Raw genomic sequence first — 20,610 nt, forward strand, 5'->3', positions numbered from 1 at the left:
AAATAGATCTGATCAAACAAATTTGATACTGTTTTCTGACTACAAATTTCATAGATAAGGGTACTGTGTTGAAGTAAATATATTAAGACTTCTGTAAGGCTTGTGACTCAGTACTACATGACATCCTGATCAAAAATTAGCACTATACAATATCAATATAGCACATATTAAATCAGGGGTAGTCAATTATTTTTTTGTCAAGATCTAGTCAAGGTCCAGCCTACAGAGAAAATAATAATAATAAAATAATAATAAGTAAATAAAAAGATTTTGGGGTCTGTTCAAAGCGTCTGGCGGTCCAGATTTGGCCCGTAGTCCACCTATTGACTATCACTGTATTAAATGGATTAGAAACTGGCTAAATGATAAATCTCCTAATATATATGTAAATGGGGAATCATCACTGAATTACTGTATATCCAATGAGGTCTTGCAGGGACTGTTACGCATTTTTATCAGTGGCCTGAAAGAATATATAAAATCATTGCTGACAAAGTTTGCAGATACTACTCCACCAATCTGTTCTAAGAAATGAAAAGGACATGCCATTTAAACAGTTTCCTACATCACTTTGTAAGCTGGGCACAGTCAGACAACATGCACTTTAACAGAGTTAAATGCAAGGTCTAGGAACAAAGAACAGAGACCATACTTACAGGATGAGGAACTGTATCTTGAAAAGCAGTGACTCTGACAGTGACCTGGGGGGTCATGGTGGATAACTAACTGAACATGTGCTCTCAATTTGATGTTGTGGCCAAAGCAGACCCCGGATGTATAAACAAGGAAATATCAAATAGGGATATGGAGGTTCTACTACTCCTGTATATGGCATTGGCAAGACCACTACTTGAATGGTTCCATATTGCAACCAAATGACACAGCATCATGGGGAATTACACAGATTACAGAAGACTTCAAGAATCTGGAAAGGAAACTGAAGAAGAGGAAAGTCCAAGTGATCACCTCAAGGATACTTCTGGTTCCATGAGAGAGAGAAGCAGAAAGCTGAAAATGCTGGAGTGAACTGTTGGCTGAACAACTGGTGTGAAGCTGAAGATTTTAGTTTTGTGGAACTTTGGAACACTTTCTAGTGGGAGGAGGAATGTATGAATGGCACAATCTGCATCTCACTGAGAGAGAGAGAGAGAGAGAGAGAGTGTGTGTGTGTGTGTGTGTGTGTGTAATTCTAGTTTTCTCACTGGAGACAAGCTGGAGCAGCCAGGAGCAATTAAAGGAATACCTCAAAGAAAGAGTGCTAAGGAGCAAAATGTAGTGCAAACTCTCACTCAGCATGTCATGAAAAATTTGAACCAAGGTGGCAAAGATTGTGAAGAGAATTTTTTTTTTTCAAATACTTATATAACTATGCCAAATGGGACATTCTCATTGATGAGAAGAAATGTAACATTAACTGGCATTTCAGAAACCTGGCGGAATGATTAACGATTAGAATGTTAAAATTGCTGGTTATACCTGTTTAGGAAGAATAGAATGGGTAAAAGAGGAGAGGAGGATGGTACTCAATATTAAAGACACCATTATCTGTTTTAGAGTTATTGATAACTCTTCCACAATATCTTGAATGCATATGGCTCAACGTGCTAAAGGAATGAAGACCTATAGTTACCCAGGTCATTCTGCTTGAATATTGGCACAACATTAGCACTTGTCCAGTGTTCCGGAATTTCCCGGATATTCCAAGGTTTATTAAAAATGAACATCAGCAGGCCAGAGAGCTCCTCAGCCAACACTTTTAGGTCTCTTGGGTGGAAGTTTTCCAGGCCTGCTCATTTAAAATTGTATATCCCTATCTGATGCTCTTTCTAGTCCATTAGTAACTAAGAAGTATGTTAAAGTACATCATCCTCATGTGATTAGCCTGACAGATCTTGGGCAAAATAATGGAAAAGTTGCTACGAGGTTTAATTGATAAAGAATTAAAGGATGGTAATATAATTAATACCAGTCAATGTGATTTTATGGAAAGGAAGTCTTGTCAAACAACCCCTTTCTTTCATTTTCTGATGTGATTACAAGTTTGATTGATAAAGGGTAACTGCATAAATGTGTTAGCACTATACAATATGAATAATTAAATGAATTGTGTAAATGTAGTATACTTAGACTATTGTAAGGCATTTGACTCCAGTACCACATGACATTATGATTAAAAAATTAACACTAGCAATATCAGTTAATCACACATTAAGTGGATTAAAAACTGGCTAACTGAAAGATCCCAAGAAGTAGTTTTCAATGAAGAATCATCATTGAATAGGGTTGTTTTTAAGGGGGTCCGCAGGTACCAGTTCCAGGACTGATGTTATTTTTATCTATGATCTGGAATATAAAATCACTGCTGATAAAGTTTGCAGATCAAACGTCAACAATGACAGTGGAGTGGTAAATAATGAGGACAGGGCAATCACACAAGGTGATCTGATCACTTGGTAAAATGAGCCCATCCAAACAAAATTATTTTTAATGCAGCCAAATGGAGGGTCATACATCTAAGAACAAGGAATCCAGGCCATACCTATAGAATGGGGGACTGTGTTTGAGAAAAAGGTGATTCTGAAAAAGGTTTATGGGTCATAGTGAACAAACAGCTCAATATGATCTCCCATAGTCCTTTTTGCCACAGCATCACAAATACATGATCCTTTGATGTATAAACAGGGGGGTCATGAGTAGGAGTAGGGAAGTGATTTTAACTCTGTATATGACATTGGTGAGAGTGATACTGGAATACTATGTCCAGTTTTGGTGTTCACATTTTAAAATGGATATTCAATAACCAGAGAAGGTGCAGAAAAGAGCCACAAAAATTATTTGAGGGCTGGAGAAAATGCTTTACAGTGAGAGGCTTACGGAGATCAATCTGATTAGCTTATCAAAAAGATCAGGGGGCGACTTGATTACAGTGTATAAGTACCTTTACAGGGTGAAAATACTGGCTACGAAAGCTCTTTAATCTGGCAGAGAAAAGCATAACATGTCTGAAAGCTGGAATCAGATAAATTTCAAATCAGAAATGAGGCACACATTTTTAACTATGAGGGTGATTTGTCATTGGAACAAGCCACCAAGAGATGTGGTGGACACTCCATCTCGATGTCTTCAAAGCAAGACCGGATGCCTTTCTGGAAGATATGCTTTAACCAAACAAGTTATTGGGCTCGATTTAGGGTTAACTGAGTGAAATGCAATGGCCTTATAATATACAGGAGGTCAGAATAGATGATCTAGTGGTCCCGTCTGGCCTTCAAAATCCATTAATCAATGTAGCAGACAAAGCTATAACATGATCAAGTGACTGGAATTCAAAGCTAGATAAATTCATACTGGAAATAAAGTGTAAATTTTAACTGGAACAACCTACTAAGGTATGTGGTAAATTCTACATCATTTGAAATCTTTATAATTAAGACTGGATATTTTCCTAGAAGTCATGCTCTTGTTCAACCACAAGTTTTTGGGCTTGATGTAGGAATTATTGAGTGACATTTTAGGGGGTCAAACTACATAATTGCAACAGTCCTTTCTGACCTTTAAATCAATGAATAAACTGCATAGTGACTGCACCTCAAGCAAGTGTATGTTGAGGGTCCTACTGCAAGCTACATTCCACTGTGCAAAAGAACAGGATTGCAGTCTTACTATTAGTGGGGAAAAACCAAGAACAGCTGAGATTTCCCACAACATACAGATGACAGGATGGATAAAAATCCATGATTTAAAAATAAATAGATTTTTTTAAATTTAAATCAGATTTTTTATTTTATTTAAATTATAATTTTTTCTTTGTAAAAATAAACCTGTTTAAAATTAAATCTGAATTCAATATAAAACATGATATGGCCTAAACTTATTATAATCTCTTAAAATATATAAATAAAAAATAAATACGCTGAATTCATAAGCCGCTATCAAAACTATGAGTTAAAGGCTTCTTTTCTACATAAACAAAGTATTGGGGGAAAACATCTAACTTTTGAGGTTAAGCTTTATAAATGTGGCACAACAGATCAGCCTAAGTAAGTCAGGAGACTGTCTCATTTTCAAAAAACTTAAGCGAATAGGAACTTAAACTCCAGTCCCTTTCACTTAGGTGTATTTGAAACATATTTCCCAGGCTGACCTGAAATAATCAGTTTAATTCACTGACTACAATTAATCCCTCTGTTTAATAAATAATTTAGTTATAAATGTGAAACATGTTTTGATAAGAAAAATTTACTCATCCAAAATATTTAAGGTTTTGTTTAATAAAAAAAATGAATTTTATATGTGATTTCTTGTTTAATTAAATTCCAGTTACCATCCTAAGGCAGGATGACACAAATCATGAGCAAAAAGTTAATTGTCTAATAAACAAGCAATATATCATTCAACATTTTCTAACATACTAAAACTGTACAAATAATAAGAATCTGAAAATATTAAGCCATATCATTGCTTAAATAAATATATATAGTTATAGGGTACCATACTAGCTAGCAAAAAGATGTCCCAAATATAGTATAAAGGCTCTATTTAGTTGTAAATCAACATTTTTTAATGCTTATATCAATCACTGAGAATGCACCTTTCTTTAGAAAGTAACTGGAGTACAAATGGAAAAGTTGATTAAAACCAATTATTTAAATCAATGTTTTCCACTTAGTGATTTAACTCAATCCATCCTGATAAACACCTAATACAGGGAGTCTATCACCCTGATAGACACCCAGATCAGGGAGTCACAGAGCCTCTGAAAAAAATCAAGGAAGAATGCCCATTTAGCAGAGTTTCATTGTTGGTTTTGGCAACAGCCACTAACATCCAGAATTCAAGAGGACATAAATTGGGCCAACAGCTTTGAGGCTGATTGGTAGCCTGCTGAACAGGCACAGAAGCCAAGCAATGTTGCAAGGAAACTAAAATGAGCCCTAGGATTAGCACCTGCATACTAAAGGAGAGGGGTTTACTTTGAGTACAGGTCAGCTCAGAGCCTTTAGAGGTAAATTTGGTGTGGAGAATAGAACATTCCTGCTGACTCCCTGTAGCATTCTCTATTGTCCTGTTGGAGATCCTTTTAGTTGCAAGGTCTCTACAGAAAAAGCACATATCCTTACTGTTCTTCTTCTATCTTCTATATTTCCTACACTAGAAATTATTTTCTCCTTTCCTTCCTCCTATGTACAGCTGCTGGAAGATAAAGGATTAATTAGTGAAAGGAAATAATTAGAGTTGGAAAAGGAAACATGAGGCTACACTTCATGCTTCCAGGTGAGGCGGCAAACAAGAAAACTTGAAAGAAAGTTGCCAGATTGGTGACTCAAATGATGAAAATGAACATATGTCGGTCTGCACTGCTTTGGACTGTTATTGAGTAGAACCCGTCATCAGCATTGATGCATGTTCTCTGGAATGGTGGTTGAAGGGACATATTAATGTTTAGCACATCTGGCATATAAATATCTTGCTACGCCGGCTACAACAGTGCCATGAAAACACCTGTTCTCACTTTTAGGTGACATTGTAAACAAGAAGCAGGCAGCATTATCTCCTGCAACGATAAACTTGTTTGTCTGAGACATTGGCTGAACAAGAAATAGGACTGAGTGAACTTGTAGGCTCTAAAGTTTTACATTGTTTTATTTTTGAATGCAGTTTTTTTTTGTACATAATTCAACATTTGTAAGTTCAAGTTTCATGATAAAGAGAATGCACTACAGTACTTTTTTTAGTGAAAAATACTGTTTATTTTGTTTTTTACATTGCAAATATTTGTAATAAAAAATAAATATAAAGTGAGCACTGTGCACTTTGTATTCTGTTATAACTGAAATCAATATATTTGAAAATGGAGAAAACACCCAAAAATATTTAAATAAATGGTATTCTATTAACAGTGCAATTAATCGTGATTAATTTTTTTAATCACTTGACAGCCCTAGTGCTTACACATCAGCCTTAATCAACATTGGCAGAAGATAGAACCATAATCTGTCCATAGCTGCTTTTTCTAGGCATGCTGGGAGAGGAGCAACCAGTTGAAGCACTGTGTGCATTTGTTGTCTTATAATACAAGATCACCTGAGACTTGTCTGAAGTGTAACAAGTGTGGGATTTTAAAAATAAATCCAGTGAGATGATTCCAGGTACTTGAGGAAGACAGACAAAACACCAATAATATTGTTTAGCTAGGCCACACCTTAACTAAGTAACACATCTGGGAACTATCCGGCAACAAGACATCCAGTGCAGCTCATCCTTCTTTCTGTAAGTTGAGCCACCCAGATGTCCACTATTGGCACTCCCACATCTTTCTTTTCCACCAGGGGGAGGGCTGCCCCCAGCCCAATCCCCCACACAATGACCCCAGCACTGTTTGCTAGGTTCTGACTACTATCCCCTCATATGAAAATTAAGGGAAGAGGGGTTGACTCCTTGCCATACAAGACATTAGGCGCCCCAATTCCATTTCCCACTTCCTTTAGGAGATGCCTTCTAATCTGCAGTGGAACTGGACCCCCTATCAAATGCGTATCCACATGAGGCATTCACCAAGTTGTGACAACATGAATTTTACAATCTGACCGAACCCACCAGTTCCTTGGGCTGCTCAGGAGAAGATGAAACAACCCCATACTGTGCCCAGGACAATCTGGCAGTGAGGGAAAAATTCCTTCCCAGCCTCCCAGAAAGTAACTAGGATGATGCCCAAAGCAAGGCCCCAAAACCTGGATATCCTACTCTCATCCCAAGAGGAAGAGCTTTGTTCAGGGTGAAGAATGACACCTCAGGCAGGGGGAAGGGCTTACAAACTGTCAGCTGATGGCTCAGGAGCCAAAAGACTAACACTGCAATCTTCTTTCCTTAAAGGAGCCAAAATTTTCTTTCACCTGCTGGTCCAGACAAAACCTCTCCAACCTTGAAGGGTGCAAGGAGGGGACCTCTAATGAGGTACTTCTTGAAATATACATTAGCGCTTCCTGTTTGTAATATAAAATTCCATTTTCTAGTCATAAAGGTAACTAAGACAGTTGCGTGTGTATAAATGTTAGTAAATAAAAATCATATTATATGCTCACCCAAGGCTTCTCACAAGCTTTGCAAATTCTAAAAGGCAGGTGTTTGAAGGCAGACGAAGTTGTCCTTCAGCCAAAGCTAGCTGGCAGTCTTCAAATGTGTAGTCTGTTACTGAAACTCCCAAGGCCCTTGAGTAAAGAAACCCGATACAATAAATATAATCTATCATTTACACACACACACACACACACACACACACACACACACACACACACCCCTTTATTACCTTGGCTGTGTACAGCATTAAACCCTATACCAATATATCAAAGCAAAAATTTAAAAAGTGAATAGCCAATGGAGAAAATGTACATACAAAAAACGAAAGATACATTCTATGGAAACTTGCTGCAGAATGTTTACTTTGACTCTTCAGATACAAGTCCAAGGAGATACAAAGAAAAGAACACTACGGATAATATAAAAGTGGAACAAAAATAAGGAAATAAAATTCACATAAAAGCTTCCTGAAGTATGACCAAGGAAAAAGTACCACTGACCTACAGGGTCCCAGAGCCCGAGCTCCAGCCCCAGCCCAGATCTCTACACAGCAATGAAACAACCCCACAGCCCGATCCCCTGCGAGCCCGAGTCAGCTGGCACGGGCCAGCCACGGGTTTTTCTTTGCTGTGTAGACATACCCAGAAACTGAGGAGGGCAGTGTCCTAAGGTGAAATTGACCAGGAATCCCAGAGCTGAGGTAAAATTGATGAAGGCTCCTTACTCATAGGTGAAACTGACAAGAATGCTTGTGAAAGTGATGATGGCAGCCTATAAGAAGGCAACATCTGCTGTTTATGATTCACAAAACATTATAAAATGGATGCAAGAGTGGAGGACCTCAATATAGCTGCTTTGCAGATTTCCTCACAAAAACAATATTTCTCCCTCCTTTCTCACTCCCGAAAAAGTTAAAAATAGGTCTTGTAGAGAGAGCTTTTAGACTAAGAAGAAAGGTTTTCTTTCTTATAAGAATTAATAATTGCTCCTCAGACATAGTGGGCAATAATTGCTTTCGAAGCTTTGAGACCTCAATTCATGCCAGCATAGGTGATTAAAGAAACACCCATTTTTTGGAAATACTTTTTCTGCCTAAGTAGAATGTTATAGCTCAACAGATTTAGGTAATGCCACCTTACCTCCCAGGGCCGGCTCCAGGCACCAGCCGAGCAAGCTGGTGCTTGGGGCGGCAGCTTGTAGGAGGCGGCATTCCGCCCAATCCTAGGGTGGCACGGCCGCTTTTTGTTGTTGTTGTTCCGCTCCGGCCGCCCTGTAGGGGGCAGCGGCGTGGAGGACTGGAGCACCCTGCAGCAAGCCCGGCAGGGCAGCCCGCCTCCTTCCCTCCCCGCCGACCGGAGTGGTGCGGAGCCCTCCCGGCAGGGGGCATGGCGGGAGGGGCCGCCTGGCAGCGCCCAGCTAAAGCCCTGGCCGCCCCCCTTCTCCCTCTCCCCCAGCTCCCTCCCCCCGCTAGCGGGGGCACATCTGCAGCGCAGGAAGTCCCCCTGCACCCTGGCTCCGGCCGTGCGGTTTTTTTTTTTTTTGCTTGGGGCGGCCAGAAAGCCAGAGCCGGCCCTGTTACTTCCTTAGGAGGATTAGAGCAGAATGAAGACAGTGTAATCTCGTGCTTTAGATGATAAGGTAACACTGATTTAGGAAGCAATACAAATGTTCTCCAAAGAACCACATTGTCAGGAAAGAACTCAAGGCTTTCTTAAAGGATAAGGGAAGCAATTCACTGGATCTTCCTTGCCCAAATTATGATCCCAAAGAATGCAACTTTAAGTGACAAGAACAATAAAGTACCCACCATTGATTTAAAAGATTATTTCCTTAACCATCCCAGTTCCACGTTAAGCTTCCAACTAATAACAAGTACTTTAACTGGAAGAGTAAGTTTTGCCACTGCTTTGATGGATCTGAACATGTGAGGGTGAGAAACTAAACTCTTATTTTGGATGAATGGAGGGCCTCCCCCAAAGGCAGTCACTATAAGGACCGATAAGTTGCCAAGGCTCAGATATTTAATGAAGCCATCAAAAAAGAAGCAAAGTTAGGTTGGCATATACTGATTTTGCAGTGAGGCCATATCCAGTTAAATTCATCTAATTCAGGTAGACAGAGTCACATGATAAATGAGAACCCTTTCTGGAGGGGTCTCATCAGGATATACATTATGAATAGCAATTAATGGGTCTGCTATGACCAATGGAGCTGTGTTGATTAAGGCAAGGGGAATAATTTTGGCTGGTAGGACGGGGCTTACCCCAAGTAACTCAAACATGCCTGGAGAGTATCCTTTGACCACAGACCCTAACTTTTTTCCATGGTCTTCTAGATTTCCTCTCCTGAGGGACTAAGGCAGGGGTCTCAAACACGCGGCCCGGGGGCTGCATGCGGCCCGCGGGGTTGTTTTCTGCGGCCCACGGGCTCCTCGCAGGCCCCCCCCCCCGCAGCGTTTACCTAGAGTGGCTCCAGCCCGACGCGCACAGGGGGAAGGGCAGTTCCCCGTTCCCGGCCAATGGGAGCTGCTGGGGGCGGTGCCTGAAGCAACAGCAACACACAGACCCCTGTGCCCCTCCTCCCCCAGGTTCTGGCCACTTCCTGGAGCGGTGTGGGGACAGGCAGGCATGCGGCCTGCCCTGCCCCCAGTGCGTGTTGGGCCGGAGCCCGCCCCCCGAGCCCCTCCTGCAGCCCAATCCCCTGCTGTACCCTGCACCACTCCTGCAGCCCAACCCCCTGCTGTACCCCATACCCCTCCTGCACCCCACACCACAACTCCCTGCCCTGAGCCCCACACCCCTCCTGCCCTCCCTGGGGGCAGGAAGGGGGCAGAGTTGGGGTGGGGATTTCAGGGAAGGGGTTGGAATGGGGGCAGGGCCTCATGGAAGGGGTGGAGTGGGGGGAGGTGTCAGTAATGCGGCCCTCGGCCAATGTACTAGTCCTCATGTGGCCCTCGTGGTCATTTGAGTTTGAGACCCCTGGACTAAGGCTTCTGGTGGCCAAGGTCTGGTGTCAGCAGACACTCTCAGCACCCAATGCCACCTCTTCAGAGGGACATGTGACGGCTACAACTCACAGATGCAAGAGAAAGAGGGAGGGAGGGGAAAACTCTAAGGTCTGGAGTCCAGCTTGTGATGGGTCTAGATGAGAGAAATGCATTGGTAGACTGAACCCAGAATATACACAGTGGGAGCAAATAGGTGCTAAAACTCTGATCCATCAGTACCTATGGGAGTGGCTGGTCAATAGTCTTTCACACTTATAATGGATTGCCAATGATTGGAAATTAACTTCTAAACCTTATGAAATTTGCTCAACATTAGAGATAACTAACAAGAGGAATCTAAACAAAGTTTTTATGAAGTACAGGAATCCATGTGACTAATAAGCAAGCAGCAATTGCTATATACAAATTTTAATATTCCTGCCTCCAGTGGTAAGCAGAAGTAGATACCCAACAATTCCCTGGACAGGCAGAAGGCAAATACATGAGAAATTTAAATTGCAAGTGCAATCTTATTTTCTTTAGTTACATGAACGTAGAATCATACAATCATAGGACTGGAAGGGGCTTTGAGAAGTTCTCTAGTGCAGTCCCCTGCACTCATGGCAGGACTAAGTATTATCTAGACCATCTCTGACAGGTGTTTGTCTAACCCGCTCTAAAAATCTCCCGTGATGGAAATTCTACAACCTCCCTAGGCAAGTTATTACAGTGCTTAACTACCCTGACAGTTGGGAAGTATTTCCTAATGTATAAACAGCCCTTCCTGCAACTTAAGCCCATTGCTTCTTGTCCTATCCTCAGAGGTTAACGAGAACCATTTACCTCCCTCCTCCTTGTAACAATCTTTTATGTAGGTGAAAACTGTTATGTCCCCCGTCAAGTCTTCTCTTCTCCAGACTAAAACCCAATTTTTTCAGTCAAGGTCATGTTTTCTAGATCTTAATCATTTTTGTTGCTCTTCTGTGGATTTTCTCCAATTTGTACAAAACTTTCCTGAAATGTGGTGCCCAGAACTGGACACAATATTTCAGTTGAGGCCTAATCAGCACAAAGTAAAGCGGAAGAATTACTTCTCGTGTCTTGCTTACAACACTCCTGCTAATACATCCCAGAATGATGTTTGCTTTTTTTGCAACAGTGTTACTCGACTCATATTTAGCTTGTGATCCACTGACCCACAGATCCCTTTCCGCAGTACTCTATCCTAGGCAGTGTTTTTTCATTTTGTACATGTGCAACTGATTGTTCTTTCTTAAGTGGAGTATTTTGCATTTGTCCTTATTGAATTTCATCCTATTTACTGCAGACCATTTCTCCAGTTTGTCCAGATCATTTTGAATTTTACTCCTACCCTCCAAAGTATTTGCAACCCCTCCAAGCTTGGTACTGTCCACAAACTTTATAAGGTTACTCTCGATGCTATTAACTAAACCATTGATGAAGATATGGAACAGAACCAGACCCAGAACTAATCCCTGCGGGTTATCCCACCCAATATGCCCTTCCCGCTTGACTGTGAACCACTGATAACTACTCTCTGGAAATGGTTTTCCAACCACTTATGCACCCACCTTATAGTAACTCCATCTAGGTTGTATTTCCCCAGTTTGTTTATGAGAAAGTCATGCAAGACAATATCAAAAGCCTTAATAAAGTCAAGATTACCGCATCTACTGCTTCCCCTCATCCACAAGGCTTGTTACTCTGTCAAAGAAAACTATTAGGTTGGTTTGACATTTGTTTTTGACTAATCCATGCTCACTGTTAATTATTATCGTATTATCTTCTAGGTGTTTGCAAACTGATTGCTTATTTGCTCCATTATTTTTCAGGTACTGAAGTTAAGCTGACTGGTCTGTAATTCCCCAGATTGTCCTTATTCCCCTTTTTAGAGACTGGCACTATATTTGCCCTTTTATAGTCCTCTGGAATCTCTCTGGAATCCATGACTTTTCAAAGATAATCGCTAATGGCTCAGATACCTCCTCAGTCAGCTCCTTGATTATTCTAGGATGTATTTCATCAGGCCCTGGTGACTTGAAGACATCTGTCTTGTCTAAATAATTCTTAACTTGTTCTCTCCTTATTTTAGGCCTTGGCTAAACTTGAGAATTCACAGCGCTGCCGCGGCAGCGCTGTGAAGCGCAAGTGTAGTCGCGCCGCCAGCTTGATTTTCAGAGGGCAGGTGCTAAGCACTTCCCAAGAAAGCATTTTAAAACGCCTTTAAGATGTCTCAAGTTGGGCACCCAAACATCAGTAATCACTTTTGAAAAATGTGTGTTCCTGCACTCCTCAGTGGTCGCAGGCTGCAATTATATCCAGCCTTTATGCAGGTTGGCAAGCGGAAGGAGGCTCATTATGACCACCTTCTCTCCCTGAGCTGCTCTCATTGTAGACAGTTTAGAGCTAAATATTTATCAGCTTCCTCACCCGCTGTACACCATCTAACCTGCACATAAATATGATTAGAGTTCTTGTGGAATAAAATTTGTGATCAAGAAATTAAAGACCTCCAAGGATTGGTTCTTGGCCCTAGACTGTAACATTTTTATTAATGGCCTGGAAAAAATCTAAAATCACTGATAAACTTAGCAGATCAATAAAAATTGGAGGAGTGGTAAATAATGAAGAAGACAGGTCACTGATCAGTGTGATCTGGATTGCTTGGTAACCTAGGCACAAGCAAATCACATGCATTTTAATAAGGCTAATGTAAACATATAAATCTAGGAACAAAGAATGTAGGCCATACTTACAGAATGAGGGAATCTATCCTGGGAAGCAATGAATCTGTAAAAGATTTAAGGGTTGAGGTGGATAATAGCTGAACATGAGCTCTCAGTGCGACACTGTGGCCAAAAGGGCTAATGCAATCCTGAGATGCATAAACATGGGAATCTCGAGTATGAGGAGAGAGATTATTCTATTTGGCTCTGTTGCAACCACTCCTGAAATACTATGTCCAGCTCTGGTGTCCACAGTTCAAGATGGAGATTGATAAATTGGAGAAGGTTCAGAGAAGAGTCATGATAATGATTAAAGGATTAGAAAATATGCCTTATAGTGATTGAACTCTTTGAGTCTATCTATTTAGCTGGAAAAAAACCCTGTTATATCTACATTTTGTAACTGTTGTTCTTCGAGATGTGTTGCTCATGTAGATTCCATTCTAGGTGTGCGTGCACCCACATGCTCAGCCATCGGAGATTTTTGCCTTAGGGCCAGCTATGCCCTCTAGAGTAGCACTCATGCCGCAGTATATCAGGTGCTACCGGCCCACGTGCTCTCAGTTCCTTCTTGCTGACCACTCCAACAGAGAGGCAGGACGGCGGGTAATGGAATGGACATAAGCAACACATCTCAAAGAACAACAGTTACAAAAGGTAGGTAACTGTTTTTTCTTCGAGTGCTTGCTCATGAGGATTCCATTCTAGGTGACTTGCAAGCAATATCAATGGAGGTGGGCTCGGAGTTCACCGTCGTGCAGCTTGTAGTACAGCTCTGCCAAAACCAACGTCATCTCGAGCCTGCTGGGTCAGTGCATAGTGCGACACAAATGTATGAACAGACTACCAAGTGGCGGCCTGACAAATTTCTTGGATTGGCACCTGCGCCAGGATGTCTGTCGAAGCTGCCTGCGCCCAAGTCGAGTGAGCTGTCATGATTGCCAGCGGGGGCACTTTTGCCAGCTCGTAGCAATAGCGGATGCAGGCCGTGATCCAAGATGAGATTCTCTGGGCTGACTTATGGAATGGCCGTGTTCTGTCAATGTAGAAGGCCAGAGCCCGTCTGACGTCCAGAGTATGGAATCTGCACTCCTCATCTGATGCATGAGGCTTCAGACAGAGGACCGGTAAGTAAATGTCTTGGCCAGTGTGGAACTCGGAAATGACCTTGGGCAGAAAAGCCGGGTGTGGACGCAGCTGGACCTTCTCCTTGTAGAAGACCGTATAAGGCGGCTCTGACGTGAGCGCCCTGATCTCGGACACCCACCAGGCCGAAGTTATAGTGACCCAGAAGGACACTTTCCAGGAGAGAAGCAGAAGGGAGCAGGAAGCAAAGGGTTCAAAGGAGGGGCCCATGAGCTTCGAAAGCACAAGATTCAGTTCCCACGGGGGGACCAGGTCCTGGACGTGCAGGTACAGGTGTTTAGACCTTTCAGGAATCATCCCGTCATGGGATTGGTGAAGACCGACCTGCTCTGAAGCGGAGGGTGGAACGCCGTAATGGCTGCCAGGTGTATCTTGACCGAAGACAATGAGGTAAGCCGCTACCGGCGCCATGCATTTCGTGAACACCCTGGGGGCCGAGGACAGGCCAAAGGGCAGCACCGTGAGCTGGAAGTGGCGCCCAGCCACTATGAAATGCAGGAAACGTCTGTGTCCTGGGAATATGGAGACATGGAAGTAAGCATCCTTTAAGTCAAGAGCTATGTACCAGTCCCCCGGATCTAGGGAGGGGATAATGGAGGACAGGGAGACCATGAGGAACTTCAACTTCTTGATAGACTTGTTGAGGCCACACAGGTCCAGGATGGGTCTGAGGCCCCGCTTTGGATCAGGAAGTATCCGGAATAGAATCCTCTGCCTTCCATGTCCCGAGGAACCGCCCCCAACTGCAGAAGCTTGTCCACCTCCTGAACCAGGAGTTGTTCGTGAAAGGGGTCCCTGAAGAGGGATAAGGAGCGGGGGGGTGAGAAGGAGGGGTATCCAAAAATTGCAGGGTATAGTCCCGAGCTACTATGTCCAGGACCCAGCAGTCTGAGGTAACCTGCGACCAGGCCAAGCGGTAGGGAGAAAGGCAGTTGAGGAAACGATGGGCAGGATCTGGCCGGATGACTGTAGTGTCGCTCTCGAGCGCACCCTCAAAACCATCGCTTTTGGCCCCCCTTGGATTCTTAGTGGGTCCGGGCTCAGATGGCGAGCGAGAGTAGGAAGGGCGGCGATGGCTAACTCCAGCGTCCCTTCTTCTTGCAGATCCCTGTCAGGCTTGCCAAGGCCTTGACAGTGGCGGAGGCTGAAATGGCTTTCTGGCAGACTGTGGGGGTATGCATGCCCAACAAGCGAAGGGTAGTTTTAGTGTCCTTCAACCGGTGTAGCCTGGCGTCTGTCTGATCAGAGAAGAGCCCAATTCCGTCAAAGGGGAGGTCCTGAATAGAGGCCTCCATCTCCTGAGACAGGCCCGCTTGTCTGGAGTCAGGAGCTGCATTGCATGACTACAGCCAATTTGACCACCCTTGCCATCAAGTCCACCAATTCCCATGCCATTTGCAGGGAATATCTGGCAGCCGCAGTCCCTTCCTCTACCAGGGTACCAAAGTCCTGAGCCTGACCCTGAAGAAGAGAGTCCTGGAACTTTTGGAGACTGTCCCAAAGATCAAAATTATATCAGCCCAACAGGGCCTGATGGTTCGCCACCCGGACTTGTAGGCTGGCTGTGAATAAAGTTTCCTGCCAAATAAATTGAGTTTTTTGGCTTCTTTATTCTTGGGAGTAGCGGCAGTGTGTACCTGCTTCTCCTTTTCATTGGCCGCAGTCACAACCAGTGAGCCTGGAGGTGGGTGAGAATAAAGGTATTCAAAACCTTTGGCCGGCACAAAGTGCTTTTTCTCAGCCCATTTCGAGGTGGGCGGGAGGTGGATGGGGTCTGCCACTGTGATTTGGCAATCTTGAGGACCCCGTCATTTACGGGCAGGGCGACCTGGGCAGGTGTGGAGGCCGAGAGAACATTGAAAAAGGCATCCTCCTGCTCTTCATCCCCTGCACCTCGAGCCCCAAGTTCTTGGCCACCCACCATAGAAGGACTTGATGCTCCCTAAAGTCATCCCAAGGGCTAGCCCTGGAAGGCCCCACAACCGCCTCATCTGGGGAAGATGAGGAAGACTTGGCCACCAGCGGAGATGCTGGAGGCTCGGCCACCGCTGGAGAGGGAGGTTTAGGGGTGGGTACGGGATCCTCTACCCCGACCTCAGAACGGCCTTCCAGTACTGGGCCCAGTGCCGGTGGAGCCGCCGAGCTTTGCACCGACACAGCCACCAAGGTGCGCTGCGAAGGGCACATCATCATTGGAACGCCCCATACTCTCCAATATGGCCACTGTGTTGGCCACTCGCCTTGCTGCCATTGCGGTGCTGTGGACGGCGGAGAAGATTCCGGTGCCCAATCCTGTCGCAGAGATCAGGGCGATGGGCTGAACTGGGCCTCCGTGCCAGAGGAACCACCTTCCAGCGACCAGGAAGGGGCCATTGATGCCTGAGTCTGCTTACTGGTCGAAACTACCGGTGTTCGCTGGCCAGGCATAACTGACTGGTAACTGTACAAGGGAGAGCGCTCCCAGTGCCGGGGGGACTGGCAATAAGAGGAGGAGTGTTCCCAGGGTGCCGGCGATCAGGAATGATGTCTAGTGGTAGATCGGCGAGAGGGTGAGCGATGCTGGTGATAGTATGGGGGGGGGGGCGTCGACCCTGTGCTGGAGAGTAGCGCTGAGGAGACTGGGAGCAGAGTCCAGGCGACTGACGATGAGATTGGGACCTGCCTCAGGATCCTCCACGCAGTGGAGATCATTGATTCTTGTCCGGCAACTGGCAGCGCTACCCTGCCCCCTGAGGGGTCTTAATGGCAGGCTTGCTGTCTCGGGAGCCTTAGCCTGTTCTTGCGGCACCAAAGGCATCATTGGGGCAGGTGGAGACCTGTGCGCTCTCTGCACCTGGGCTTGGAATGATGATGGTGCAGGCAGGGTTCCGGGTCCCATACCGCTCCCAGGAGTCGTTGGTGGACCTTTAAGGGGGCTAAGGGGCCCAGTCGTGGAGGCACGCTCACGTAGCTCCGGAGAAGGCTGGCGGGCAGGCCTGGGTCCCTTGCTGGATGTCCCCTGACCCTGGGCCTTCTTGCTTGGTGCCAGAGAGTGCTTCTTAGCCCTCTTTTTTGGTACCATCGATGGCGAACGGTGTCGGGAAGAGGCTGGTGCCAGCAGCGCGCTGTGCATGGAGGCCGAGGTGCTCGATGCAGCCTGCATAGAAGGCTCGGAAGCCGGGCAGAGGGTGGACTCCATCAGGAGAGCCCTGAGGTGAATATCCCACTCCTTTTGGGTGTGGGGACGAAAGTTCTTGCAGATCCCGGCAACGGTCCTTAATGTGTGACTCCCCCAAGTACTTAAGGCAGCTGTTATGGGGGTCACTCACAGACAGACCTGCTGCAGTCTGAGCAGGGCTTAAACCTGGGAGCCCAGGGCATACCCCACTGTGGGGCAAAGTCCCCACTGGGACCCTAACTGTTAACTAACACTTAACTACTTAATGCTACCAACAATTGTACAAGAGGCACGCAGTCCCAGGGAAGAAAAAACGCTAGCTCTTGTCAAGCAAGATACGTGCTCCGACTGACCACCACGGGCGGTAAGAAGGAACAGAGAGGGTGTGGGCCGGCAGCAACTGATATACCGCGGCATGAGCACGGAACTCTAGAGGGCGCCACAGCTGGCCCTATGGGTACTGCTAAGACAAAAATCTCCAACCGCTGCGCACATGGGCGCGCGCGCACAGCTAGAATGGAATCGACATGAGCAAGCACTCCAAGAAGAAGAAAAGGTTAAGGAGTGACTTGATTACAGTCTGTAAGTATCTACACGGGGAACAAATAATTTATAAAGGGGTATTGAATCCTGCAGAGTAAGGTATAACATGATCTAATGGTTGGAAGTTGAAACTAGACAAATTCAGTCAGGAAATAAGGAGTAAATTTTTAACAGTGAGGGTAATCACCCACTGGAACAATTTGCCAAGGGTTGTGGTAGATTCTCCATCCATCCAGCTACGCTCTAGGAATTATTTGGAGGTAAGTTCTATGCCCTGTGTAAATAGGAGGTGAGTGTAGATGATCACAATGGTCCCTTCCGGGCTTGGAATCTTTGAATCTATGAAGTTTTCAATGAGTGCTGTACACACAGATGCAACATTTCCCACCTATTTCTTTAACAAACAGAATTTAGTAGAAGGCTTAATTTGTTATCCAATCACATGTGCATGTGAATACACTATTTATTATTTAGGCCAACATCTGCATTCTTTGGTGCCTAATTTTAGGTACCTAAATCCATATTTAGGCACTTTAAAAAGCAGCCTGTCTTTTGAAGATGAGAAATCAGAACTTCCATCAATTTTAACTTGCCAGGGACCACAAAATAGATTGAAATCAATAAGAAGCGCATTTCCCTAACACCCTTAAAAATATCAGGCTCTCTTATTTAGCTTTATAGGCATCTAAATCCATATTTAGTTATCTGCATATATGTTGAAGACCAAACTGTTATCTAAATACAGTTCCCTAATATGGATCTACATGCCTAGCTTAAGGCACCCAAGTTTTAAAGTTTGTTTCATTGTAAAATGTCAATTTTAATCAAGTTTGAAGACTACTATTCACTTAAATAGTTGAAATGAATACTACAGTGCCCCTTATCTCCAACTTAGGCAGCAACCACTTCCCTCCTTTCAAGCTCAAACATCAGGATGTTAACCTCAATTTCCCCTCTCTGCTGAAACAATCCCAGAGATCTGCCCAGCTACCAATTTCTGCTTTATTTAATGTCTTACCTTCACAACTTCCTGTAACAGAATATACCTATGTTCACTCCCTTTGTAATAATGTTTGTACAAAATATGCCTTGTGAGGTATTTAAAAACTCATAATTTGCTGGTCAGTATTGTCTGTTAAAATGTGTGTGGCAACGTTGTATGTGAAGTTATAAGATTCCCCTGTATGGTGTTAACACATGCTCCAAACTCCATAGCTCTGCCCAGGAACAAGTTGGGAAACATTTCTGTCCTAAACAAAGGAATGTGTACTTGCCTGAATTGCATTTAAGTAGTAAAGGGAAGACAAAGCAAGTTCAACAGGTGAAAAAAATCAGCAGGGAATATCCTTCCGCACAGACTCTTTGGCTCCTGGTTCTCACCTGGAAATGTTTTTCAAGAGGGGGACTGAAACTATAACAAGGAGGGACAAACACCCAGAGGCACCTTTATCTCTCTCCCCCTGTCCATCGCATTCAGTGCATCTGAAGAGACAAAGGAAGCAGCCATTTGATGCTAGGGGAGGGGTCCTGACCTAAAAAGTCTGGTCAGTGAGACTGCTGAAAGCACACGGTGAGAAAACTTTGCTTTGAATCAAATATAATTTGTTAAGTTAGGCACCAGTAAGCGGTTTATCTTTGTATTTCTTGTAACCTTTCTGACTTATATGCCTCATTACTAGTACTCACTTAAAATCTCTCTTTGTAGTTAACAAACTTGTTTTATCTAATCCAGTGGGTTCAAGATGAAGTGTCTGGGTATCTCCATTTGGGCTAACAAGTTGTGTGCATATTATTCCCTTAAAGGAATAACACACAACCATATTTGTATTGTCCAGGAGACGGCGGTGCCATACAGGACATACATTTCTGGGGGAAGATCCTGGACTGGGGAGGTTGTTGGGGGTCACTCTACAGCATAACCAAGGCTGGTGAGAGCCAAGGCAGGGCTGGCTGACTGCAGCACACACAGGGATATAGCTGGGAGTGACTTACATCCTGGAGGCTGTTTGTGAGCAGTCCATGCTTGAAGCTACAGCAGCAAGGCATTGTAAAGGGCAACCCAGGTTATAGGGTAGGGGTGACACAGCTGCTCATTAGTCTGGATTGTACCCTGTTATGTCACATTTCCTCAATAACCTAACAAGTTTTTCTGTCTCCTCATAACAAGGCATCTGACAATTCCTGCTGCCCTTTCCTCCACAGAAAATCAAATCAGCTCCACCACCTACTGCAAACACATGTCCAGTTCTCTCAGTTACCCAACTTGATTAATTTCTCCTGAAAAAACTGGTTGTAAGCTTAAAACAGGAATCAAAGGGCTTGGCTACACTTGCGAGTTAGAGCGCATTAAAGCAGCCCTGGGCGCCCTAGCTCACTACCCGTCCACAATGGCAAGGCACATAGAGCGCTCTGACTCCAGGGCTAGAGCGCTCCTGGTACTCCACCTCGGCGAAAAGATTAACACTTGGTGCGCATTGGCTGAAACGCCCGGGTGTCAGTGTGAACGAGGTGTTGCATTACTGAGCTCTGATCAGCCTCCGGAAACATCCCATAATCCCCTTAAGTCAAGTGGCCACTCTTGTCATTGTTTTGGAATCACTGCAGGCATGCCAATATGCCCTTTGAAAGCTCCGTTTCTGACAGCCAGCATGCTTATCTGCTCCAAGACAAAGCAACCATTACTGTGGAATGCAGTGTGAGAGAGAGAGAGGCGGGGGTGGGGGGGGGGGTCTGCTGCTGTCTGAACTTACAAGACAGCATGCTGACATGCTCTCAGCCCCCCAAAAACCCACTCTCTCCCGCCACATACACACAACACACTCCTTGTCACACTCCATCCCCCCCTCATTTGAAAAGTACATTGAAGCCATTTGCATGCTGGGATACCTACCACAATGCACTGCTCTCTGTGGCCATTGCAAGAGCTGCTAATGTGGCCACGCCAGTGTGCTTGC

At 44.5% G+C, this 20,610-nt stretch overlaps 1 protein-coding gene across 1 annotated transcript in view; it reads right to left on the bottom strand.

Annotated features, from left to right (window-relative positions):
* Window positions 1–20,610, bottom strand: part of LPCAT1 (lysophosphatidylcholine acyltransferase 1) — a 162,412-nt gene that overhangs the window by 63,391 nt on the left and 78,411 nt on the right. Inside the window, exon 10 of the mRNA XM_065398971.1 lies at window positions 7,083–7,208. Within this exon, the coding sequence (XP_065255043.1) occupies window positions 7,083–7,208 (126 nt within the window). The remainder of the gene's footprint in view (window positions 1–7,082; window positions 7,209–20,610) is intronic.

Source organism: Emys orbicularis, chromosome 2, assembly GCF_028017835.1.
Source record: "Emys orbicularis isolate rEmyOrb1 chromosome 2, rEmyOrb1.hap1, whole genome shotgun sequence".
Taxonomy (NCBI): Eukaryota; Metazoa; Chordata; order Testudines; family Emydidae; genus Emys; species Emys orbicularis.